The sequence below is a fragment of the Podarcis vaucheri genome (genome assembly GCF_965113315.1).
Source record: "Podarcis vaucheri genome assembly, chromosome: 11".
Classification (NCBI taxonomy): domain Eukaryota; kingdom Metazoa; phylum Chordata; class Lepidosauria; order Squamata; family Lacertidae; genus Podarcis; species Podarcis vaucheri.
The window spans coordinates 59,032,491-59,059,363 of NC_138749.1; the positions used below are offsets into that span (position 1 = coordinate 59,032,491).

At 46.1% G+C, this 26,873-nt stretch overlaps 1 protein-coding gene across 1 annotated transcript; it reads left to right on the forward strand.

Moving 5' to 3' along the window:
• Positions 1-1,980: 1,980 nt before the first annotated feature.
• Positions 1,981-13,889, forward strand: LOC309542691 (uncharacterized protein). Its single transcript, XM_082241589.1, has 5 exons — positions 1,981-2,100; positions 6,254-6,364; positions 7,700-7,753; positions 10,033-11,317; positions 13,574-13,889. The coding sequence occupies exons 2-5, from the start codon at positions 6,290-6,292 to the stop codon at positions 13,837-13,839; spliced, it is 1,680 nt and encodes a 559-aa protein (XP_082097715.1). The 5' UTR covers positions 1,981-2,100; positions 6,254-6,289; the 3' UTR covers positions 13,840-13,889.
• The last annotated feature ends 12,984 nt before the right edge of the window (positions 13,890-26,873 follow it).

Here is a 26,873-nt window from a genome sequence, read left to right on the forward strand (position 1 = left end):
CCCTCATTGCGAGAAGCAAAGCTACAGGGAACCAAGCAGAGGGCCTTTTCGGTGGTGGCGCCCCCCCTGTGGAACGCCCTCCCATCAGATGTCAAAGAGATAAACAACTACCTGACATTCAAAAGACATCTTAAGGCACCCTTAAGTTCAGGGAAGCTTTTAATGTGTGACATCTTAGTGTATTTTTGGTCTTTGTGGAAGCCGCACAGAGTGGCTGGGGTACAAATAATAAATTGCTATTATATTATTAATGAGTCAGAATGGAAGAAGTTAAAAGGAGTGGAAGAGCCAAAAGTTGCTGATCTCTCAGCTGAGCCAACGGTGAGATCCTGCATTCCCATCTCCCACTGCTTTGTTCTCATGGTTGCTGTGTGTATAGAGATTTAGGGGTTTCTAGGGATTTAATAAAGACATTGCACCAATCTCAAGGCACACGTCCCACAAGCCTGGCTTCTAATAAAGGCCCGTTACTTAATTCCAACGCCGAGCAAGTAAGGCACCCTCAAAGCTAAATAAACATCAAAACTTTGGGGCCGGGTTGTATTTTGGCATCTAAAACTTCTGACTCGGATCAGGGCCCGATTTAGGTTTGATGAGGCCTTCAGCTACTGGAGGTAATGGGACCCTTTATGTGTCCAGGTGTCCTTTGTCAACAACAAATTGTCGCTGTTTTTTGTGTTGACTATATGCTATATGGTAATTTATGGACCTAATAGGTACCGAAAACCATTTGCACATAACAAAATATGTGTTTTATCAAAGTATTTGATACAGAAATGAGCAAACCAGGGATATTTTAGGGAGCAGGCTATCAGGCAGGGCCCAAGACTTACATCATAGGAGCCTACACAACACAAACACTGTTGCTGTGTGTAGGTTTTATTTTATTTGTTTTTTATCTTATATTTTGGAAATGCACATTCAGTGGTTTTTTTTCCTTTACATTTTTCGGGGGACCCCATGAGAGTGGGACCCTAAGCTATAGCTTGTTTAGCTTACACGTAAATCCGGCGCTGCTCAGGATCCCGCGCAGCACGTAGCGAAGGTTGGCCTTAATAATAATAATAATAATAATAATAATAATAAATTTATTTATACCCCACCCTTCCCTGTTCAGAAAACCGGTCTCGGGGCGGCTAACAAATTTAAAACACTTAATTGATGCAACAAAAAACAGCATAAAATACCATATAAAACGTGAATAACAATAAATTGAGAATTCAAAAATCAATTTAGGGGGGAAATCCATCCAATAAACATTAGATGATCACCAGGGCTAGCTGGCTAAATTAGTCCTATTTGGGCCAGGGAGGAGACCAGGGGAGAATTAGCTGTGGGATCCAGAGAGGGTAATCTTCATAAAAAGGGGAGGGGGAGGGAAGGAAGGGATCAGGCTAAGTTCAAATTAAAGGCCAGGGGGAATAGCTCTGATTTACTGGCCCTTAAGGGAATCCCAAGGTCCCTCGCAGCGCAACGATTTTGCCCGTCCGGCTGCGGCTCCCCGGGTCTGCCTCCTGCCGGGCTCCGCGCCTCTCGCATTCGGCGGACGGGACTCACTCGGCGCGCCGGGGGCACCGTTTGGAGAAGGGGCAATGCTCGGATCGGTTCCCTCCAGCCCTGATCCGGCCCCCGAAAAAATGCAACGGCAGGTGCCTCCTTGAAATCAGCAGCAGCAGCCCCGGCCCGATTCCCTTCCCCGCGCCCGGGCGTCATTCCCCCGTGCCGCCCGCCCCCCCGGCAGGGAAAGCTGTGGCGTGATAATGGAGGTCACTATGAAAACCTCTCCCCGCGCCGACGGCTGCCGGCCTCGCAGCGCTTGCTGGCCCGCGGCTGCTCTTCTGGGCAGCACGATCTGCTTCCGATCGGGTTCCCTTCGATCCAGTAGATCGGCGCCCTTCTGCAGCGCCGACTCGCCCCGTCGGTTCTTCCAGCCGCGACTCCGCCCCGTCACCCAGTCCAAGGATTCAAGGCTTTTTTTTTTTTTGGCGCTGGAGGCAGCGTCCTTTGCTCCCCCCGCCGTCTCCTAGCAACCCCAAATGCACCTGCCCTGAAATCTTCTGAGTCCAGGTGTTGCTGGAAGTTGCTTTCTGCATCCATCCCGTGAGTAACGATGCTGGCACGTGTGAAGGATAAAGAAGGCTCCTAGCGCAGGCTTCCAGACGGGGTGGGAGGGTTCACACTGTCGCCTATGTAACCAGGGTGAGCCCCCCCCCCTCAAGTAAATAAAAATAACTGAAATTGTAGAAATATTGTGACAGATTTTACTGAGCACTTGTAAAGGTAAAGATAAAGGGACCCCTGACCATTAGGTCCAGTCGTGACCGACTCTGGGGTTGCGGCGCTCATCTCACTTTATTGGCCAAGGGAGCCGGCGTACAGCTTCTGGGTCATGTGGCCAGCATGACTAAGCCGCTTCTGGCGAACCAGAGCAGCGCACAGAAACGCCGTTTACCTTCCCGCCAGAACGGTACCTATTTATCTACTTGCACTCTGATGTGCTTTCGTACTGCTAGGTTGGCAGGAGCAGGGACTGAGCAACGGGAGCTCACCCCGTCACGGGGATTCGAACTGCTGACCTTCTGATCAGCAAGTCCTAGGCTCTGTGGTTTAACCCACAGCGCCACCCGCGTCCCCTGCTGAGCACTTGAGGTCAACAGAAATTTAAAACAACTGTGATTGAGACATTTCATTCCCAAACTGCTAGACCAGTGGTTTTCAGTCAGTGTGCCGTGGCACCCTGGGGTGCCTTGAATGATGGTCAGGGGTGCCGCAGGCAACACTGGTCTCTGTCCCTCCTTCCTTCCTTCCTTCCCTCCTCCTCGGATGCCCTCTCCTGTCTCTGCCTCCCAAAGGCTTGCACAGCTGTTTGTTGCAGCAGCCCTGCTGGCTATAAGCTCCACAAGAGAATGGTGCCTCTGGGAAGCCCCTCTCTTTGGGGCAGGGTTGGGGGGCAGTTCAGAGACCAGGGGCGGCAGCAGTGACTGCCCAGAGGACTCCCAAGGAGAGGGGAGAGGAAAGGAGGCTGAGGGAACAAGCCACAAGGGAGGGGGTTTGTTCTGCAGGCAAGGGGGGACATAACTGGGCTCCTGAGCCCCACAGGCAGTGCTTTTTTCTGTGGGGACGCAGGGATACGCATACCCTTAAACATTTTGTGAATCTTTGTACTTTTGTCCATTTACAGTGGTACCTCGGGTTACCAGTAAGTACTTAATTCGTTCCGGAGGTTCGTTCTTAACCTGAAACTGTTCTTAACCGGAGGTACCACTTTAGCTAATGGGGCCTCCTGCTGCTGCCGCTGAGCAATTTCTGTTCGCATCCTGAAGCAAAGTTCTTAACCCAAGGTACTATTTCTGGGTTAACAGAGTCTGTAACCCGAAGCATCTGTAACCTGAAGCGTCTGTAACCCAAGGTACCACTGTACTGTATTTATTTTCCCCGATTTGAACTATAAAATTGTGATTTTCTTGAGTCAAAATGAGACTACCCCTAAACATTTTTTTAGGAAAAAAGAGCACTGCCCACAGGTGTGCCACAGAAATAATGTAGTTGGCTAAGGGAGCTGTGGACTCAAAAAGGTTGAAAACCTCTGTGCTAGACAGAGCCAAACAGAGGGTGATGACTGGCGGTGTCGCCAATTGCAGAGGGGGGGGATTCAGTTGCATAGAGGCAAATTCAGATTACAGAAATAAGGTTGGTTAAGAATGTAAAAAGAGCTCGCTGGATCATGCCAGAGGCCCCTCTAGTCCAGTGTCCTGTTTTCACAGAGGCCAACCAGTTGCAGAGCATAGCCTTTGTGGCTAGTAGTCATTGATAGCATAATAATAATAATAATAATAATAATAATAATAATAATAATAATAATAATTTATTTATACCCCGCCCATCTGGCCGGGCTTCCTCAACCACTCTGGGCGGCTTCCAACAAAACATTAAAATATAATAGTCTGTCAAACATTAAAAGGTTCCTTAAACAGGGCTGCCTTCAGATGTCTTCTAAAAGTCTGGTAGTTGTTTTTCTCTTTGACATCTGGTGGGAGGGCGTTCCACAGGGCGGGTGCCACTACTTAGAAGCCCCCCTGCCTGGTTCCTATAACTTGGCTTCTCGCAGCGAGGGAACCACCAGAAGGCCCTCCATTAATTTGCCTCCTGTGGGACATGTTCCATAGCTCAATTGGGCACTGCATGAAGTACAGGACTTTCTTTACCTGTCCTGAATCTTCTGGCAGCTTCACTTGATGTCCAGGAGTTCTGGTGTTATGAGAGACGGAGGTGGGGGGAAATATCCATCCACTTTCCCTGCAAGGCATGCCTTTGTAGACGTCTATCATGCCACCTCTTATCGGTATGTAAACTAAAACATCCAAAATGCTGCAATCTTTCCTTACAGGGGAGTTACTCCACATCCATGATCATTTTTTATTGCACTTAAAAGCAAAATAAAATTGCACATTTATTTGATATTAAAGCAAATCATAACAATACATTTCACAACGCAGAGTACTAACCACAATACGAAACAAAATCAAAAGTTGCACTACGGCTTTGTCCAATGCCATAATACCACAGAACAAACAGCCACTCCAATTCTCATTCTGCCATCACTGTCATGTTGGCTCCAATCGGCACCCAGCTACCAATGTGGTTTACTAGACATTTTCAATCATGTCCACAGAAAACTCTGTGACGATGATGGCATTAAATTACCTTGTTCTTCTTCAATAAAAGAGTAAAAGGAGACCGAGTTGTGTCAAACTATCTTTTTCCATTATAGTTTTGATTGCCCTTATTTGTACCTTTCCCAAGTCTGCAAAATCCTGGATTTGAAACTCTTTGCCACAAACTTGCTTACCCAAAAGCAGTAAGGAAAGTGATGGGAAAATTCAGTGGGAAGTGGGATAACGAGTGGCGTAGCGTGGGGGATGCAGGGGGGGCCGGCCGCACCGGGTGCAACATCTGGGGGTTAGGGTTAGGGGGCGCAAATCCACGGGTTAGGGGGTGCAAATCCATGGGTTAGGGGGCGCAAATTACTTGCCTTGCCCCGGGTGCTGACAACCCACGCTACGCCACTGGGGATAACACTTACTGTGAAACGGACACAAGGTCATCTTGCCTCCTCACACACAAATCAGAGGGAATGCTCAGCAAATAAGTCCTCTGGAGGCAACCAAAATTTCCTGTGCATTCACGCTGACATTTTCGCTCAAAATTTCGATAGAGGTTGTCACCTGCTTTATTGAACACCTGTCATCCTGATGTTTTTGCAGAGGTTATGTGACATTGCCAGCTAATGATCCTAGTGCAATTTCCCCTCACTTTTCCTATCAGTTTTGTAATTTTGATGGGATACATGGTCTACTAGAACAGGTGGGATAGCAACACAATTTTGTGTGAATAAGCAGACCATCTGGAAGTGCCTTTGCGCACATATTGGAAAGCGGATTATGGGTACATTTCACAGAAGGGGCTCCTATGCTAGGACACTTCCAAACAGGTGGGATTCAGTCACATACTGGCAGATTCGGGTTGTGTGATTGAAGTTGACCTGGAACTCTTGAACGACAAATACTCTACCTTCCCCAAAAAGAATCAGACATTTAGCAATGAGGGCAGTTATGAGAAAATGCACTGGAAAGAATGGGATAACACTTGCTTGACACAATATTATATAAGCTCCCCACAAAGGGAAGGGTGCGCAAAATATAGCCAATGTCTTCCAGCCTTACTGCAAGCTTTGAGCAAATGTATCAGGAGAAATGGAAGCAACTTTCCATCTCTTGCATTAAAAGCAACAAAAGAGTTTTCTGGCACCTTGAAGACTTGCAAATGTATTCTGGCATGGGTTTTCATGGGTCAACAGATGCATGAAGCATAATCCTGAATTAGTAAGCAGCCAGGGCCAGCCCCAAACCTTTTGCTGCCTGAGACAGCGAATGATGCCCTGCCCAAGTCATGCTACCCTAAGATGTATAGTACCCAAGGCATGCCAAGTTATTTTGGCATCCGCGAAGCCTGTCAGTATTTATTTATATATTCAATTATATTTTTTCTATTTGCCCCTCTAGCTGTGGTTTTGGGGGGGGGGGGTTGGCAATTCACAACATGATAAATCCAGTCAAAGTGTCATGTTCAAGAAAACCCACCATTGCGTTTCAAACAATATGAAGCAGCAACTAGAAATTTCCTCTGGCCTTGCAACAACATTAAACTTCAAAAAGTCCAAGCTGCATATCCCTCTTTGTCTTTTTCTCCCCAGAACAGAGTTGTTTTGCATTGTCAGTAAAGTGCAGCCATGATGAGTCAAGCTGAGGATAGCGAGGGAATAGACGATGGGGAGAAGAATGAATTATTTCCCTTCAGCTACGAAGTGAGTGATTCATAATGAAAAAGCCAAAGAGAATTCTGCAGTCGCTTCCACTTTATCCATCTTTTTATTTATCTATAGCTTTCCTTTCTGTTTTTTTAATCTTTTATCAGAGTCGGCAGGGAAATACACAAAACACTTAACTGGGAAACAAATGAAAACCACAGCATGTATATACTAAATTCAAAAAAGAGATTGTAACTTTAATGGCTAAGAGACAGAATTATTTCTGATTTGTTGAAAGAGAGGTTTAATACACACATATGTGATAAAATTGGCAACATCTCCATTGTGGGCTTTCCTTAGGAAATCTGTTATTCATCAGTTCTATTTATCAGTCACCAAGGAAGGGTAGTTCTCTGGGTGACTTAAAATGATAAAGCAAATCTAAAAAATAACAAATTCTAGATCAAACTTAATTCTAAATGGCACCATTTTTAGAGCGAAACCTGTCATATTTCACAATTGGAGAGACTAAAATGAATGGCTTGGGAGCACCTGCCCCTGTACTATCCTGATTGTGACCTGCTAAGGAAGCACTTCTGATAATAACATCAACACATGAGGTCAGAGAACCCATTACTCACCAAAGGGCCTTCTTGGTGATGGCCCCTTGGTTGTTCAACACCCTCCTGCCCCCAAGGTTTGGCAGGCACCAATGCTGTCTCTCTTGGGGTGCCAGCGTCTTCCACTCGTTTTGAATATGTGCGCAAATGGCCTGCACAGCAAGATGGTGATCAGTGTGTTGCTCTGTGTTTTATTTTTCCATTAGAACTGATTTCACTCTCCCCTCCCCCCTCCCGGTTTTAACTGCATCTTATATTTTATTGCATTCTATATTATTACTGGAATGAGATCATCTATGGTGAAGAGAGGGATCTAAATCTCAGAAATAATAACGAAATAAATAGCTAAAATTGTAGCAAACACCCATTAATGCAAGAGCCAAACAATACACAATACACGGGAAAAAGCCAACCATTAATTCTGAGAGTTTCATATTGCCGCATAGAAGCTGTCACGGTCTTAAATCTGCTTTTAGCTTATTTTGCTTTTAATTACATTTTTAATGTTTTAAATAGTTAATTCCAACTGTTGTTGTTTTTTACTGATAGTTTTATTGTTTATTCTTTGTGCAAAACACTTTGAGGTTTTATTACAATCAAGCTGTATATAAACTTTGTCAAAATAAATACTTGGGTGTAATCCAAGTTAGCTAACCTCTCTATGCTATATACTAAATTAAAAAGTGAAAGTGGGAATCCTTATCTTAGGCCTTTTCTAAGGGCGATAGTTTCTGATTTCTGCCTCCCAGAGCTCAATTGTTTTCTTTTTCAGCAAAGTGCAGCTGAAATGAGTCCAGATGATGAGCCAGCCAAGAGCAGCTGCAATGTGAGTGATTCACAATGAAAAAGCAACAGACCGTTCTGCAGTTTCTCTCTCTCATAATTTTCCTTTAAAAAGAAGATTTATAAAAGCAGAAAAAGGAATTGCCAGTGGGATCAGTGGTCAGGGATGATGGGAGTTGTAGTTCAACAGCATCCATGGAGAGTTATAATTTCCTCCCCTGATCTGGTGCTGTTCAGATGATCGAACAAGCCGGTTGTCACAAGCTTTCTAACATAAAATGAAATTTCCAGAACAGGTTTCTCTGGAATAATTCCTCTCTAAAAGAGCATGCTTTTTTCCTCTCTAGAATAGTATCTGTGGCAACTGTGCTTGGCACAGGTAAAGGTAAAGGGACCCCTGACCATTAGGTCCAGTCGTGACCAACTCTGGGGTTGCGACACTCATCTCACTTTATTGGCTGAGGGAGCCGGCGTACAGCTTGACTAAGCCGCATGTGGCCAGCATGACTAAGCCGCTTCTGGCGAACCAAAGCAGCGCACGGAAATGCCATTTACCTTCCCGCTTTGACATGCTTTCGAACTGCTAGGTTGGCAGGAGCTGTGACCGAGCAACGGGAGCTCACCCTGTGACGGGGATTCGAACCGCCGACCTTCTGATCGGCAAGCCCTAGGCTCAGTGGTTTAGACCACAGCGCCACCCGCACAGGTACAACAATCTTAACACTGCTGTTTCCACCTTCATGCATTTCCAGTTCAGAGCCAGGATGGTAGGAAAGCAAATATATTAGAAACTACTTTTAAAGTTTGCTACTGATGTATGGGAAGCCAAGTTTAAAAGCATAAGCTGCATTGCATGTTGTTGTTTAGTCATTTAGTCGTGTCCGACTCTTCGTGACCCCATGGACCAGAGCACGCCAGGCGCTCCTGTTCCACTGCCTCCCGCAGTTTGGTCAAACTCATGCTGATAGCTTCGAGAACACTGTCCAACCATCTTGTCCTCTGTCGTCCCCTTCTCCTTGTGCCCTCCATCTTTCCCAACATCAGGGTCTTTTCCAGGGAGTCTTCTCTTCTCATGAGGTGGCCAAAGTATGGGAGCCTCAGCTTCAGGATCTGTCTTTCCAGTGAGCACTCAGGGCTGATTTCCTTCAGAATGGATAGGTTTGTTCTTCTTGCAGTCCATGGGACTCTCAAGAGTCTCCTCCAGCACCATAATTCAAAAGCATCAATTCTTCGGCGATCAGCCTTCTTTATGGTCCAGCTCTCACTTCCATACCTCACTACTGGGAAAACCAGAGCTTTAACGCTGCATGGCATAGGACTGGGAAATACTAAAAGCCTTTGAACCCTTTCCTGCACCACACACATACACAACAAGGAGGTATCAGCCAACTCAAAACCACCCAAATTTTTACTTGGGGGGGGATCTAGGATGAAGGAGGGGGGAACCCCAAAGCAGCCCAATGAAAACTCATTTCATTGTTTTGGCAGGAGGTTTCATGGTTCACACCGAGGAGGTATTTTTAAATATCTCCAGAAATGGAAGCAAAGGATACCCATAGAAATCAATGGGGGAGCCCCAATTGTTCATCATGTCAGGAACAGACACCAGTGTACACAAACACAAAACCACCACCTCCTCTCCAAAAATGGAGAGGGAAACCCAACAGGCCCATGAGGACTGAGCACGCTCAGTGGGCGTGGATTGCTGTTGAGGGGTGGAAAATTGGGAAGGGGGAATAAAGGGAGCTGCTGGGACCTTGAACAAAAACACTCCGCACTGTAGCAAGCCCTTGTTTGTTGTTTCCTTTTTTCCTTTCCTTACATTAAAACCATTGAAAGAAGGGATAAGCCGAACCCTAATTGCTCCCCACCTGGAATACCTTAATTCAGGGATGGATTGCTCTTCAGATGATGCTGAACTACAACTCCCATGAGCCCCATGAGTGGGTGGGAGCCTTGCTCTATATCTCCCCCAGGTCAGATGTATGGTTGGTGACCATAGTGGGCGGAGACTTTTTAACAGTAGCACCAGGAGGGTGGAACTCTCATCCCTTTCTTTAGGTTCCAACAAAAGGTAGAGCATTCTCCCGGAGAGCTTCCGAGGCTCACTGAGAGAATCCTGTTGCTGCTGTTTCTCGATTTGTTGCATTGTGTATTGCTGTGCTTTTTCAGTTTTATTGATTTTTGTCTTCATTCAAGCACTGGCGTTAACTGGCTTGTAGAATCCATAGATCAAAAGGTAGGGTAGAAATGTTTTAATCTATGACTACATGCCTCTGGCCATTGCTTGATATAAGGGCATCGTGTCTTTTTTTGGTGCAGGTGTCGGAAGTGATAACGACCTCTGAAAGCGTTAAACAAGGGCATGGAAAGCGTGTCGATAGGCTGCCTTTTATGGACTCGCATGCGTCTCTTTTCCATGCCATCCGTTCAATCACAAAATCTATTAGACAGTTTGGAGAGCATGAAGGTGGCATAACCTTGAAGGTCACGAAACGTCGTCACATGGACCTTGGCGCATCTCAGGAAGAGGTTGTTATAAAGGAAGATCTTGATTTGGCTCAAGATTCACAGGATTCTGATAAAGACTCATTGAATCCTGACTTGCTGAGTCCTGTTATGGTTACAGATTCACAGGATCGCGATTTGGCTGAAGACTCAAAACATCTTGTCTCACAGGAATCTGACTTGGCTAAAGATTCACAAGATCTTGACGTACGGGATTCTAAATCGACTAAGGACTCACAGGATTCTGAGTCGACTAAGGACTCACAGGATCTTGATGCACGTGATTCTGAGTTGATTAAGGACTCACAGGATTCTGATTTGGGTAAAGACTCACAGGATCGTGATTTGACCAAAGACTCACATGGTCCTGAGTTGGCACAGGACTCCTGGGATCCTTACACATGGGTTCTTGAGTTGGGACAGGACTCCTGGGATCCTGACTCCTGGAATCCTGGTTTGGCTAAAGGCTCATGGGATGTTGACTACTGGGATCCAGATTTGGTTAAAGCTTTTCTGGACTCTGATTCAAGTTCAGCTAAAGACTCACAGGATTCTGATTTGGCTAAAGACTCACAGGATTCTGATTTGGCTAAAGACTCACAGGACTCCAATTCACAGGGTCCTGATTTGACTGAAGACTCACAGGATCCTGATTTGACTAAAGACTCACAAGATCCAGATTCATGGGATCCTGATTCAACTAAAGACTCGCAGGATCTTGATTTGGCAAAAGATTCTCAGGATCCGGATTTGGCAAAAGACTCACGGGATCCTGATTTGGCTAAGGACTCCTCCCGAGAAGCGAAAGATACTTCTGCACCTGTGCCTTCCAGTCCGTCTAAATTAAAAAGCAAAAGCGTTATTTCTAGAACGCAACAGAAACGTTACCTCATAGAACTTCCACCAGCACACCTGCTTCCTTACCTGGTTTTAATCAAGAGGGTCATGTCCTTGCCAATTTCCGCCATTCAAAAGCAGTGTCTTTCAGGGGAGATATTGTGCAGAATACAGTATTTTACACTGAAGCTGCAAAAGAAGAAACTACTGTCTCGGGCTGCGTTAGCAGAACAACCCACTCGTAGGCTACCAATAGTTCGAGGTTAGCAAATTTTATTCAGTTATGTACAGGTAGGAATGAAGGCTCCAGTAAAATGTACAGCCTAGTCAAATGAGTGGGATTAAGTGAAAGTATAGAAAATTAAATAGTTTATGGTTTGCAATGGAAAAAGCATGACATGAAGACTCCAGGCAAGCAGAGACTGGATGTTCAAGCTTTAGTTCAGGTCATAAACATAACTATGAGGTGGACTTAAAACTATTTGGGCCTGATTGCTACCATGATGAAAGCACCCCTGTAGCGGATCCCACCACTAACACCAGTTAATATGTAGCAGATTCGCCCCACTAACTCCTCCCAATTAAGTATAGCAGACCCACCTCATGGTACTTCAGTAAAATGAATGTCTACAATTTACAATTTCATGAGTGAGGAGCACTTTCCCCCCAGTTACCCACTCTCTTAGCAATCCCATTCCTGAGGTATTCCAATTAGTATTACAGACCCAGGGGATCACCTCACCCCTTGTTGCTGGTTTGGGAGTCTTCTTTTCTTAGAAGAACTCTCCCCTCCTGACTGGAATGAGACCCAGGTAGACAGTATCCTCACAGCTTCTACCTCTCCTGACTCAAATTTAGCCCTCCAGTTAATTCCTGTCCGTATACTTTCCCCAGACACTTAACCCAGTCTTCCCATCTAAGCTGTGAGGCTCTTTCCTCTTGCTATAGTCTTCTCATTGTGGATGTTCCTCTCAAATCAGAACCAGTTCTCCCTCAGACAAATACTATTTCCCATCTCCATCCCTCTCTCTCAAACAGAACCTTGTCTCCCAGGATCTCCATACACGTTGCCCAAGTTTGTGCCCCAGGAAGGTCACTTCACTACTGCTAATTTAGCAGTTTGACTTCACTCCCAGAGGCGAAATCCATTGTCTCTCTCAGGCAGACAGATGCCAACAAGATGGGGTACCTTCACAGGTTGACGAGCCCCATCTGCCCCTCATTTCCCTCTACATTACAAGCAGTAGCTGCCTTCTTGACTGTTGGACCCACTCTTGGTCTTGTCTGCTCAATCCGCCGGAGCCTGTCTTCGCATGTAGGGGAAGTCTCCAATCCACTGAGACCCATCAGTTACCCTCATCTGGTTTAGCCGGCCAGTAGAAGCTGTTCCCAGGGTGTGGCCACTGTTGCATGCCGACAGCTTCCAGGAGCCACAGGTGGGGACAACCTAGCTAGGAAGAGCACAAAGTGTCCCCCACCAGAGGTACTGCCCCAACCCCAACGTGCCATACAATCCCACTAAACATATACCGTATTTTTTGCTCTATAGGACGCACTTTTTCCCCTTCAAAAATGAAGGGGAAATGTGTGTGTGTCCTATGGAGCGAAGATGCCATAGCCCCGCGACCCTCTCCCGGCTGGAGAGGTGACGCGCGGCTATGGCAGGAGCCTCTCCGCTGCACCTTTCCGCTGCTCCCTGACCTGCTCTTTGGGGCTGGTGGTGGGCTTCCCCCCCCCGCCAGCCCCAAAGAGCAGGTCGAAAGGAACCTGAAGCCTGGAGAGCGAGAGGGGTCAGTGCACACCGACCCCTCTCGCTCTCCAGGCTTCCAAGGTAGCCTGTTTTAGAGTGGCACCTTGTTTTAGAGCGGGAAAACAAGAGGGGGAAAGTTCTCCCCTTCTCTGTGCAGCGCCTCCTGCCGCTTCACTGAAGGGGCGCTGGGCAGAGAGGGGGAGAATTTTTTTTTCTTGTTCTTCCCCCTCTCAAACAAAGTGTGTCCTATTGTCCGGTGCGTCCTATGGTGCGAAAAATACGGTACTGATCAATTAATCAGCTATAAAAGTGTCCCTTCTTAACTGGGCAGCAGGGGAAATTACAAATATATAATTAGTAGCAGTAATTGTTGTAGAGGTAGTAGTGCAAGCGGGAGCTGCAACAAATTTGTTGCAGTGTATCATCTCTCCTCAACAGGAGTGGTCCTAGTCCAGGGGTTCAGCTAACCAGGCATGACCTCCTCCAGGATAATGTAAGTGGTAAACGGCAGAACCAGGCCACTTCCTTCCCTTCCCCTTCTCCCATTTTCTGTTTCTGTTTTCCAACAGGTACTCAACATTCCATGCCTACTGGGCATGCTCAGTCCTCCTCACTGGGCTATGTTTGGTACTCTTGGGGTTGGCTTGGCTTGGTTTGTTCGTGGTTGCTTTTTAATCTATTTCTGCCATACCTCCCACCACCATACCTCCATTTTGAATAATAAAAGCAATGTTTGCATCTGGTGTTCTTCTCTTTTTTTCTTTTAAGAAACAGGCTATGTAACTTTTGATTGCCTGAGGGATCTACAGTGGAAGTTATACAAAGGCATTGCAAAACGGAAACCCAAAACAATTGGCGTGGAGAGGAAATCGTCTTACAGCTACGGAGTCACAGGAACCACCTTTGCCAAGTTTACAGAGTACGTCCTCCCCTTGATCCCTAAGGGCTGGATAGTTGATGACTCTCTCAAGTTTTCTGAGAATATGGTTGTCCTGTTTGCACAAAACACAGACTTACTGGAGGGCAGGGTCTGACAGTGGAAAAAATCTGTCTGAAATGGCATTAAACACCTTTTGGTCTTGGGTGAGTTGTGTGGTGCTACTTAGCCATTTGCGTCTGTGGGCATTTTGGCATCTGCCATGACCAGGAATGGGATCAGATGTTGTGGGACTCCCAACTCTCATCATTGCCAATGGTCAATGGTCCTAGACCAAGCATAATCCTTTGCTGCTGCCTCTATCTCTATAATGCGACAACCTTGTATTTGGGTTATTAACACTTCTCTGTAGGGCCACCTGATCACTGAAAGATCTCACCTTTTTACATTCAGAAATATTTTGGATCTGGCTGCAGCCACCTTCAGTGCAGTTGCGCAACCAAGGGGAGAGTTTGCTGTCCTCATTTCCCTTCTGGAGAATCAAATTGCCAAAAATCTGCCTAGCTGACCCCAGACAGAATCACTTGTTTCTCCCATGACTTGCCCTTTTTATCCCCAACTAGCTTCAGCTCCACATGTGTATATATGGCATCGTGTATATGAGGAGGGCACTGAAAGGGCAAAGTGAAGAGACCCTGTGATATATCAGCATACAGTGGTACCTCGGGTTACCTACGCTTCAGGTTACAAACTTCGCTAACCCAGAAATATTACCTCGGGTTAAGAACTTTGCTTCAGGATGAGAACAGAAATTGTGCAGCAGCGGCAGCAGGAGGCCCCATTAGCTAAAGTGGTGCTTCAGGTTAAGAACAGTTTTAGGTTAAGAACAGACCTCCGGAACAAATTAAGTACGTGACCAGAGGTACCACTGTATTGCATATTTAGCTGCTGATATATCGCGATGTTGAAAACCAGATGTTGCCCAGCCTTACTCCCTACATATAGGTATTTGTTTTAAGAACTTAAGACTGCCATGTAGCGGCCACGTCACTTACAAACAGGTTGTCTAGTTTGTTATTGGGAGAAGTTCCAATGCTAGATTGTTCATGGAGTTGCAACTGTTGCAGAGTAATAGTTCTACCTCCTAGGCAAGTTTCCTTTGCAATGAGTAGGGGGTTGGGCTCAATGACCTCTAAGGACCTCCTAAATATATTATTCAAAGTCCTTGAGTAATGAACATGGCAGAGGCAGTACATAGCCCGGAAGTGAGAGGCGTCATAACTTTGTCATGTTGCTGATGGTCTGGAAAACTAGAAACATAGCAATTAATATTGCAACTTGACCATCAAGTTCCAGAGTTATCATTAATAATCTGTTAATGATTAAAGGTTATTTAATGGATGTTTCACTATGTATTTTTTTACACTTGAAGAACCAGGGAGAATCTTCCTTTAAGGTGTTGCTGCCCAATCTAACAATCTGCAGATATGTAAAGGAGCTGGTGCAAAGAGCAAAGACAATAAAAAGGGTAAATAAATCAACACCTGAATCCCAGACTAGCACAGAATAGTTAAATAAAGCCATCTGTCGTGCTGCAATGGCTAATGAGTCAAATCTCAGAACGAATGGTGTCTTGACTTGGCCACGAGATGGCAGCAGCCTCATGTCATTCCTATGCAGAACCACCTTCGCTCTCTTAAGTCAATGTTGCAATGTTGCGCTTTGTGATTGCACCCATGTTCAGCCAAATCCTATGTGGTTTGGTGTATTTATGGCCCTTAAAGTCAGTGGCCTTTGAGACACCCCAAACCGCATAAGATTGGTCTGATATCAAAACATCTGGAATGTCGTCGCAGTGGCTGATACAGCAACTCAGGTTACAACAGCTGCACCCTGCAGAGGCTTCTGCCACTCAGGTGGGAGAAATGGAGGGGGGGGGGTCATGGCCAAGCTAGAAGGGAAGGGTCAGTAATGCATCGATTGCATTGGGTGCACCAGTGCAACTATAAAACATTAACTTGAAACTGTGAGCTCCAAATCTTTAAAAGTGCATCTGATTAAGCTGTGTCTAGTCTTGTTTGCTTTAAGTCAGGGGTCGGCAACCTAAGGCCCATGGGCCAAAAGCAGCCAATGGGAGTCGTTTAACCGGCCCATGGACCCCGCCACCTGCTCGGCCAGGTAGGGAAAAGGTTGCAGGAATACAAAAGGAAAAAATAAATGAGGGGAGGAGGAACAGCCCAATGAGAACTTGGCATACCCAATGTGCACAGGATGCTGACTGTCAGGTGGGGAGGGTGAGGTAGAAAACTGGAAGTGTGGGAATGGAACAAAGTTTCTAGGAAAGAGCAATTTGGACTGTGCCCTCTTCTTTCACTGTATTGTTTTAATATTCGGTTGGAAGCTGCCCAGAGTGGCTGGGGAAACCCAGGCAGATGGGTGGGGTAATAATAATAATAATAATAATAATGATGATGATGATGATGTGGCTGGCACTTTTCTCTTCCATCAAGCTTTCAGTGACATGGGAGTTTTGTATGTCTACACCAAATGTATCTATAGGAAAAAGAGGGAGATGTAATGGAGAGGGTAGCAACGTTCAGATTTCCGGGCATTGAATTACAAGAGGATCTGTCCTGGAGTGTCAACACAAGGGGGCTTGTGAAGAAGGCGCAGCAGAGACTGTACTTTTTGAGAATACTAAGGAAAAACCATCTTCCGCAGAAACTGCTGCTTGCCTTCTATCACTGTGCCATTGAGAGTGTGCTCACTTCTGGCTTATGTGTGTGGTACGGAAGCTGTACTGCCCAGGACAGGATGGGGTTCTGCAGGGTTGTTAAGGCAGCAGAGAGCATTGTTGGCTGCCCACTCTCCACCTTAGAGCAGATTTATGCCACAAGGTGCCATAGGAAGGCACTGGACATAGTAAAAGATCCATCGCATCCTGGTCATTGTCTCTTCGAGCTCTTGCCGTTGGGACGGAGATACAGGACGATGAAGACAAGAACGAGCCGTCTTAAGAACAGCTTCTTCTCCAGAGCGATCTCGGCCCTGAATGGGAAGCCCGGACTTTGAAAGTCATCTAATCTCCCTTGCTGTATTATATTGTATTGTTTAATTAGTATTTTTATGGAGCAGTCAAGTAATTTCGTTGTCCCCGATGGGGGCAATGACAATAAAGATATTATTATTATTATTATTTACGAAATTTACATAGTGGCAATGTTTCGTTGCTGATGCATTGTTCTCTTGTTTTACTTTTTTAGTAGCTTGCCCTCTGATAACTTGTTTGATGAAGGGTAGATAGGAATGAACACGCCTGACACCTTTCCTTCTCATCTGGTTCCCAATACCAGTTCTCCCCCCCCCCACCCCCAATACTACTTTGAGAGGAGCACCACTCCTTAGGCATCTATTATGTTGCCTCCAACTCCCATCAGCCCCAGCCAGCATGCCCAATGGTCAGGGATGATGAGAACTGTCTATACATACATAAAACAATGTTATTTTTATGCTGCCTCCAGCAATCACCTGCTATGCGGTTGCCCCTTGCCAGAGGGAGTTTTGCTATAGTAAATTTACCCCTCCAAAGGGAACAGTGGAGCAATACCCTTGCTTTAGGTCATGGGTGGGCAAACTAAGGCCTGGGGGCCGGATGTGGCCCAATCGCCTTCTAAATCCGGCCCGCGGACAGTCCGGGAATCAGCATGTTTTAACATGAGTAGAATGTGTGCTTTTATTTAAAAAGCATCTCTGGGTGATTTGTGGGGCATAGGAATTCGTTCATTTCCCCCCCTTCAAAATATAGTCCGGCCCCCCACAAGGTCTGAGGGACAGTGGACCGGCCCCCTGCTGAAAAAGTTTGCTGACCCCTGCTTTAGGTGCGCCCTTGAAACAACTATTCTAAAGGTGCCATGTTTAATGTTACTAAAGTTAAGTGAGCACCTGGGGGTGGAATCATGATTTTGGGGAGAAATCACCACTGGAAGGATACTTTCTGGCACCCACTCTTAGCAGTTGGTGTTGTGCATTTCCAAGGGGCAGTGCAGTTTTGCCAAGTTGGTTAAGAAACTGCAGTGCCTCTGGGACAAAGGCAACCAGCGAAGGTTTGTATGTGCATGCTTGCTGGGTGCGGATGTTTAAAGTTCACCTCCCAACCTTCTGTTTGTTCTGGCTGTCTACTGTTCCTTCGCCCTCTGCAGCTCATGGAATGAAAATGTTTTTTTATTATTATTATTTCTGAGGGTGCTTCCAGGTTGTCACTATATTGTGGGAAGGATTCAAGTTAATACCAGATATTTACGTTTGTGCAATTTAAATGGATTGAAGTGCTCTGTCACCCTAGCACACCAAATCTATTAAAAAAACAACAACATTGACTTTTGTGGTTAGGAAAGGGATGGGATGAACAAATCATTGTTGGAAAGATATGCAAACAGCCTACAAGCAAATCAGGGTGAATGCTCATTGTCCTATAATTCCCCTCTAGACAAATAAGAATAAACACTGAGTAAGCTTTGCAAGGGGGACGCGGGTGGCGCTGTGGGTAAAACCTCAGTGCCTAGGACTTGCTGATCATAAGGTCGGCGGTTCGAATCCCCGCGGCGGGGTGAGCTCCCGTCGTTCGGTCCCAGCTCCTGCCCACCTAGCAGTTCGAAAGCACCCCTAAGTGCAAGTAGATAAATAGGTACTGCTTTCTAGCGGGAAGGTAAACGGCGTTTCCGTGTGGTGCGCTGGTGCTGGCTCGCCAGAGCAGCTTCGTCACGCTTGCCACGTGACCCGGAAGTGTATCCGGACAGCGCTGGCCCCCGGCCTCTTAAGCGAGATCGGCGCGCAACCCCAGAGTCAGACACGACTGGCCTGTACGGGCAGGGGTACCTTTACCTTTAAGCTTTGCAAGGTCCGTATAGTTAAAGCTCTGGTTTTCCCAGTAGTGATGTATGGAAGTGAGAGCTGGACCATAAAGAAGGCTGATCGCTGAAGAATTGATGCTTTTGAATTCTGGTGCTGGAGGAGACTCTTGAGAGTCCCATGGACTGCAAGAAGATCAAACCTATCCATTCTTAAGGAAATCAGCCCTGAGTGCTCACTGGAAGGACAGATTGTGAAGCTGAGGCTCCAATACTCTGGCCACCTCATGAGAAGAGAAGACTCCCTGGAAAAGACCCTGATGTTGGGAAAGATGGAGGGCCCAAGGAGAAGGGGAAGACAGAGGACGAGATGGTTGGACAGTGTTCTTGAAGCTACAAACATGAGTCTGACCAAACTGCGGGAGGCAGTGGAAGACAGGAGTGCCTGGCGTGCTCTGGTCCATGGGGTCACGAAGAGTCGGACACGACTAAACAACAACAAGCTTTGCAAACCAGGATGAATGAACAGGCTGTGGAGGAGCCCTAAAAATTCAGATGCAAGGCCTGCTATGCATCTGTTTGGAAGCAGCACATCTGTAAGCACTTAAGCTCCAGCCCTGTAATGTTTCCTTGCAGAAAGGAACATGTGTCCATGTACAAGGCATTTGTATTATCACGTTGGCAGATTTTTAACCCCATGGTCTGATCCTCTGTCATAGGCCTTTTGCACCTTAAGCAGATCTGTCTTCTGTGGAAGGTTTTCATCTAAGCCTTTAGGTGAAAGTGTTTAATGCAATCTTGCTAAAAGGCACCTGACCAGATACCTTTTCTGTCAGCCTTGAGATGTCATTCCTGTTTTGGTACTGACGTACCAAAGGAGCATGTATCACCTGAGTAATTGTAGAATATAATTTCAGACTCACTTGGGATACAGAATCCAGGCCAGGTATCTCTAGAGATAAGAATCAAAATTGAAAAGTACAAGACCTCAGGGATCATCTAATCCCTGACATAGTGATGCTGATGTCAAGACTTCTACTCTGCATCTAACAAGATGAAGGGAATATTAAATGTTTCTTCTCCCTTCAGCATAAAGGTAAAGGTAAAGGTACCCCTGCCCGAACGGGCCAGTCTTGACATAAAAGCTATCAAATAAAATAAATTTATAAAATAAGATCGGTGTATTCCTAGCCATTACAGTGGTACCTCTGGTTAAGAACTTAGTTTGTTCCAGAGGTCCGTTCTTAACCTGAAACTTTTCTTAACCTGAGGTACCACTTTAGCTAATGGGGCCTCCCGCTGCCTCGCGATTTCTGTTCTCACCCTGAGGTAAAGTTCTTAATCATAGGTACTATTTCTGGGTTAGCGGAGTCTGTAACCTAAGGTCTTTGTAACCCGAGGTACCACTGTATAGGCAAATAACAGAAAAAGAAAACAAAGTTCCTTTCACTGGCTGAACAAATCTGGTATGCTAAGGTTATGTTAAACAGGTCTGCAATCCTAAACATCTAGCTTAGATTTGATCAGACTTTGTTCTTGCAAAAAAAGACCATTAGGAGCCTTTGTGTCATTTTGGGGAAAATAGGCTTCCCATGGAAGGCATAGTTTGGAATTGTGCCAGCCATCCCATTTCATGTTTATTTTATGAATATGTGCATCACTGAGGGCTGATGTTCTCTGCTGCATCATGCAACTTTTAGTCGGCAGCAGTGTGTGAATAACGTTTGGGATCACTTATCATGCGTTTTAAACCTATATATTTCGTTTTTTTGCAAACCACTAGCGGCCCTTCCTTCTTTCCTACTACTATTGCATTTGTGCATTTTCTCGAGGAACCGTTTCTCTTTTTTCCCCATTTCCTTTAATAAAAATGCTCCCTCTGTGCGCCCTAATGTGTACCTTGACACCCCCCCACATGCTATTGAGCGCAGCAGGCCCCCCCCCCCGAAAGGCTCGCGTTGTTTGGCTCCACCGGCTGCCGTCTCGCCCTTCTCCGGAGGAGCCTTTGTTCGCGGGCCCGTCTTCCCCAGACAGGAAGCGGGCGGCGGGCGAGAGGGAGCAGGTGCTGCGGGACGGAGCCGCTTCTTCTTCCTCCTCGGAGCGCGCGCGCGCAAGCAGCTGCCGGGGGGCGGCGCGGGGGCAGCTCCTGGCGCGCAACCTGCCGGGCCATCCTCGCCAGCTCTTCCCGCCGCTTCCTCGCCGCCTGCTGCACTTCCTGCTCTGCCCGCAGTGCCTCCTTGCAGCAGCAGCAGCAGCAGCGCCAGCTCCTCCGACTCGCCTCTGGGCTTCCCCACCGCCGCCGCCGCCTCCTCCTCTCCCTCAGCCAGACGCTCCGGCCGGCGGCGGCGGCTGCTGCTACTGAAGGGAGGCGGGCAGGTTTGCCCAGGCGCCGGGAAGGAGAGCCCTTCCCCGGGGCAGCTTCCTCGCCTTCTCCCCGGGGGCAGGGAGCGGCGCTCGCCCTGCTGCTCCTCGGGCAGCCGGCGGGAGGAGCGGGCCTCGCCGGTGTGGACAGGCGGAAGGTGAGCCCCCGAACGCGGCGCTTGTATCTGCGCCGCGCCTCTTCCAGCGGCCCTCTCCGCCTTGCCTTCTTCTGCGCCGAGGAAGGGGCAGCGCCGAGAAAAAGGCCCTCTTCTTCTTCCCCTGAGGAAGGAAAGCGGGGCAGGAGGCGTCTCCGCGCAGGCCGGCGCTTCTGGGCGCACCGCGCACGGCCGGCTTTCTCTCTCTCTCTCTCTCTCTCTTGCGCGCGCGCGGTTCCGCCAGCCAAGGGGCGCGGAGGAGCGCCGCGGGTCTTCCTCGGGGCGCGCCGAGGTCCCCGCGCGAGGAGGGCGCGCTCGCTTGCCCTGCCGGCGGGGTCCCCTGGGCGCGCGGCCGCCTCTCCCTGCGCCCCCCTCGACCTTTCCATTTGGAGCGAGGGGGTGTGGGGGCGCTCCGAAGTCTCCCCGCCTTCTTCTGGTCTGAAGGGGGCTCTGCCTTTACCAGGGGCTCCGATGGCGCTTTTAAGCGAGGTCAGCCCCCCAAATCGAGGCGTCCCCAGCAGACCCCCCCCCCTTTCTCCCACCAGACGAGAGAACGGCGGGGATGGGGCGGGCGCAGTCGGAATGCGCGCCCTTCCTTTCCTCGGGGAGCCTCGCTTGCGCTTTGGCAATGTCTCCAAAAGGCTTTCCTGCCCATCTAAAAGAAGCGCAGTCCAGCAGGATTATGGCTCCTCACCCCTTAAAAAAGACTTTTGGTTTGAGAGGGTTGCAATCTGACGTTTCTAGGGAGGGAAGTAGCTCATGGTGGTTGGAAAATTAAACTTGCTCAGTCACGGTTGCTCTTGAGAAGAGACCACTGTTGACGTTGGCACCTCTGAAAGGGGCATGGAAAGAAGAAGGATGTAGGTTGTGGGATCGCATTACTTGCACTGGTTGAAAAAGTCATCCCATAAATGCAGAATAATTCCCAGTTCTGGTTTATGTTTCAGATACTTCTAGTTGCCACTAATCCAGTTATGCGCGAGTCATTAGTTGATTTTTAAGAGGGCCTATGGAATGTCTTGAGATTAAGACCCTGTGGTTTAATAATTTACTCTGTGATTCAGATAGTTTATACTGAGTGTTTCAGGTTGTGACATTTATTAATATGTCTTTGTGCTTTTGCGGGGGAGTCGAAAATGTTGTTGAATTGCTGCAAGGTATCTTTGAAGTACTTCCTCTTTGATGTTCAGATTCTCATATCTACTGTAGTATCTAATTTCTGTTAAACCACTGAGCCTCTTGGGCTTGCCGATCAGAAGGTCGGCAGTTCAAATCCCCCGACGGGGTGAGCTCTCGTTGCTTGGTCCCTGCTCCTGCCAACCTAGCAGTTCCAAAGCACGTCGAAGTGCAAGTAGATAAATAGGTACCACTCCGGCGGGAAGGTAAACGGCATTTCCGTGCGCTGCTCTGGTTGGGAGCTGTACACCGGCTCCCTCGGCCAATAAAGTGAGATGAACTCCGCAACCCCAGAGTCGTCCGCGACTGGACCTAATGGTTAGGGGTCCCTTTACCAAATCTTGTAACAAAAACACAAACTTTGCTTTGCTCAGTTGGGCTATATGTACAGCAGTTATGCAGATAGAAACAAATCTAACTAGTTTACTCAAAATTTCCCCCATTTTTAGCTTCTAAAAGTTTGACATCACTTTGACAATACAGGTAGACTAGTTTTAACTTGATTTGCTGCTAAGTTAGCTATTCTTTGGGTATAAAATGTTTGTGTTGCAAACACTGAAAGTGTTGGTGGTTATTTTGTATGCATTGCTTAATCCCTCTCTTTTTTTGTCCTGATAATACATAGATTAGTCTTAGTACTTTTAAGGAATTGAAATGCAGTACACTAAAGATGACACTAATGTTAGCTTTAAAAATACCACTTGAGAAGACATGCAATTTCTTAAGAATTCAGCATTATTTTGTACATGGAAAAGATAACAATTCAGAAACAAACATTTCTCATGATGAAGACGAGTTACCCTCATCATGTGGGCTGCAGTCAACCAACTTTATACGGCCCTTTAGGTGTATTCAAAAAACAATGCCAAATAAATACATTCTCTAAGCAAGTATTAGTAGTAAGTAACACCTGAGGGGGAGTTATTTATTGGGGAGTTGCATTATTCTATAGGTGGATTACACTGCACGTGATTATGATAATGAGTGATGCTTTATTTTATTTCTGCTGTTAGATGGTGTGCAAATTATGACACAACAATCCAAAAATGATGTCACTGTGCATCAGGTTTAAATTATTTACAGAGTAATTTCACTGCATATTTATGGAGGGGGGCGGGGAACCTACAAGGCAGGGCAATAACCACTTCTATTGCCCTGCCATTTTGCTGCAGGCAGTATGGGAAGGGTGCGTGAGAAGCTTTTACTTCTTCCCTTCTGTTGATGATGCACGCAAGGGAATAAGATGGCCCAACCAATGTAGCTCTTTCTCTGACAGTGGAAAAGCCCTGAAATCACTCGGCCAACTTTATACTGAGCATAGGATTGTCCCCTTAGAATTAAACTTCATGCAGACTGCGACTTCAGTTCTTTACATGTTGACTGTGAAAAAAATAGAACCATTGTAGTGTAATTTATTATGCTTTGATGGGAAAATATAGTTCATTACAGTGAGCATTTTTTAATCAGTTGGAATACATATTGTCGGTGTTTATATTACACTTTTTTAGATATTAGCATAATGTTGGATATTAACATAATGTTACAGGCCACCCCAATCTCTGACAAGCAAGAGTTTCCAGGGGTCTTGGCATTTAGCTAGGGTTTGTGTTCCTTTGGAAAGTGGTACAGCAGAGACTAGCGTCTTTTTCAGAAATATGGTTTATTTTACACATATTTACATCTAAAGCCGTCTGTGGAGAATGTGCATGCAGAACATTATGCCCTAAGAGTGTCTCTTGTTGCTCCCCTAGTAGCTTCAGCAAGCTTGGATCCAAAGCAGCAGCCATCCACCCCCCCCGCCCCCCGCCGCTCAGTGCAGCCTCCAGCCAGTGCCTTCCAGTATCCCCCCTCAGTTTCAAAAGCCTACGGCAAGAACCCCACTTTTCCCCATGATGACATCACGCCTCCTGTTACCATGGCAACATTTCCCTGTGTGCCTTCTGCCTGGCCATCATCAGCACAATGGTGAAATATACTCGGAGTTGAGAGTGGATTTCATGCTCTTTATTCAGCTCATAGTAGTGAGGAATGGAAGTTCCCCCAAAATGTCAGCTTTATATACATTATTTACACAATGGGTCACACGTGATTGGCTAATTCCGGTATTCTCCTGTACGCCAATCAGGTTGCGGATTCACTTCCACCTGGCGTTGGATTGGGTGGCTCCTGCGGACCAATCAGACTGCTGCATTCTGGATCCTATTGTTCTAGGACCAATCAGACTTCTGCATCCTGGATCCTATTCTAGGACCGATCACACGGCTGCATTCTGAATCCTATTCAACTCAGTACATAACACCTGGTTTCTTCAAGGACCCACCATCACCAGGTGGCCTCATGATGAAGTTATTCCCAGCCCTTGGGGGAAAAAAAACTTTTTGGAGTTTGCTCAATTTCTGACCCTTCCCTGAATGTAGAGTTTATGGGGCTCTGAAAAGACTTCAGGGGATATTGGTGGCTGCATACTTATCTCTCTCTCTCTCTGTGCTTGTTTTGCATTGTGCATAGATTGGCATTGGATATGTAAAATACGTGCCTCTAAAATGTACTGTACCCCAAGTTATGGGAACAAAGTAGTAAAGGTCTGCCTGTGGTCTGTGGGAAAAGGGGGGGGGACATCGGGGGAGAGTTTGTAGGACAGCATGCATGCTCTCTCTTGCAGACACACTCATGCACACACATGCGCAACCATACGCAGAGTTTGGCGAGGGTGTTTAAACTTCTCAACTACTTTTCTAAGTTCTCAAGATTAGACTCTTTTCTGATGTTTTGCTTATAAAAGCGACAAGCGAACATAATGGAATGTTCTTGATAAAGCAACCATCCATTCCAAGCAGGGTCTTTGATTATACAGCAAAAGACAAATGCTTTTTTTAAAAAAAAAAGTTATTTGGTAAAGAATAACCAATTTCAGTCTGAATTACCACCAGATTCTTGGTTTGGTCAGAGAACTATGTAATTGTGGTTGTAAAGCAGTACTGTAGTACTATAAGTGTTACTCATTAACATTCCATTTACATTTCAAAAAGGAAGCTTGACTGTTAAAGCAAATAGTGTGTAAATGCTCCTTTTAGCAACCCTTGACACACACCTGGTTTAAGGTTTTTGTATCTTTGGATCACAAATAGAAGGCTTTTGGGTTAAACAAGCAAGCAAAAAGCAGCAAAGCTTCAAAGTAGTTACTGAAAATATGAAAGGCACTGTATTTTTCACTCTATAAGACGCACCAGACCACAAGACGCATCTAGTTTTTGGAGGAGGAAAACAAGAAAAGAAAAAATCTGAATCTCAGATGCGCAGTCTGCATTCGCACCATAAGACGTACAAACATTTCCCCTTACTTTTTAGGAGGGAAAAAGTGAGTCTTATAGAGCAAAAAAATACGGTAATTAAATGGTACAGTGGCCAACACATTTTGGTAAAGACCTTCAGGTTGCACTGAAGAACTACTATATACCGGTAAATAAACAAACCATAATACAGATTATATGTATACATTATATACATTATATACACCATTCACTAATTATAATTTAACAATTTATGTTAAAAAGTATACTCCCTCCTTAGGCATCACTTTGTGGAGGCATGTCCCCAGAAGGTTGCTTATAAATACCATGAAGAAATTATTAACTGTTTTTATATTGTTTTGTTAGGTCCTTTTAACATATTTAACATATTTGACCTAGACAAATCCTGCCACCTCCTATTTGAATAAGTCAGTACTTCACAGTGTTTTGGATGAGTCCCAAACCAGAAAATATGTGTGCAAACCTTAAATTTCCCAGTGCAGCAAGGTTTTTCTTTACTGTTCCTCCAGTTGTCCTCTCCTGTCATTTGAACCCCTTTCCCTGCCTGTTGATTTGAGCAGGACTCGAGGCTAGAAATAGTAGCTTTCAAAATAGTTGGAAGACTACGCAGCAGACAGAAGTGAGCCAGACCAATGTGACCAGGGCAGAAATAGGGAGTAGAAGCCATCATTTTTGCCTCTTGCCTTGAGCAATATACTCCTATTTTCAGGGTTGTGAACTGGCAACAACATTGCATCCTGTTACAAACATTTCTTGTTTTGATTTGTTTTGGTTTATATACCTCCCTTCATCATAAGGCCTCAGGGTGGTTCACAGAATTGTTGGACACCATTGTCTGGGCTGTACATTTTTGTAATGCCCTTTCTGCTCTTAAGGAAGTTTCCTCTGTTTTTATTTGCTTTAATTTGTGTATATTTTAGAAATGTTTTGGTGTAAGGCTGTCCAGAGAATATTTATTGATAGGTGGCTGTATACATTCATTCATTCATTCATTCATTCATTCAATAAATAAAACATTAGCCTGCTGTATTTGGGTTAAAACAGAAATCCCAGTGAATTCTGCCATGTGTTCCACAGATCCCACAGAGATTTATCCACTCATGACTTGAGTCTCTCCGTTTAGTGATTCAGCATGTACTTACCGGTCCTGCCTCTTTTCCTCCCATATGGAAATTGTGCCTCTAGGGAAAGACTTTCTCTTTTCCTGATAACTGAAGCAAGTCATCTGCAAGCAATGTCTACCAGCTGTATGCTGTCAGAATTTTACTTTCAGATAATTCATCAGATAAATAGCATTTATTTGTGGCATCACTTTTTTCAAGTATGATTTGCAGCATGCAG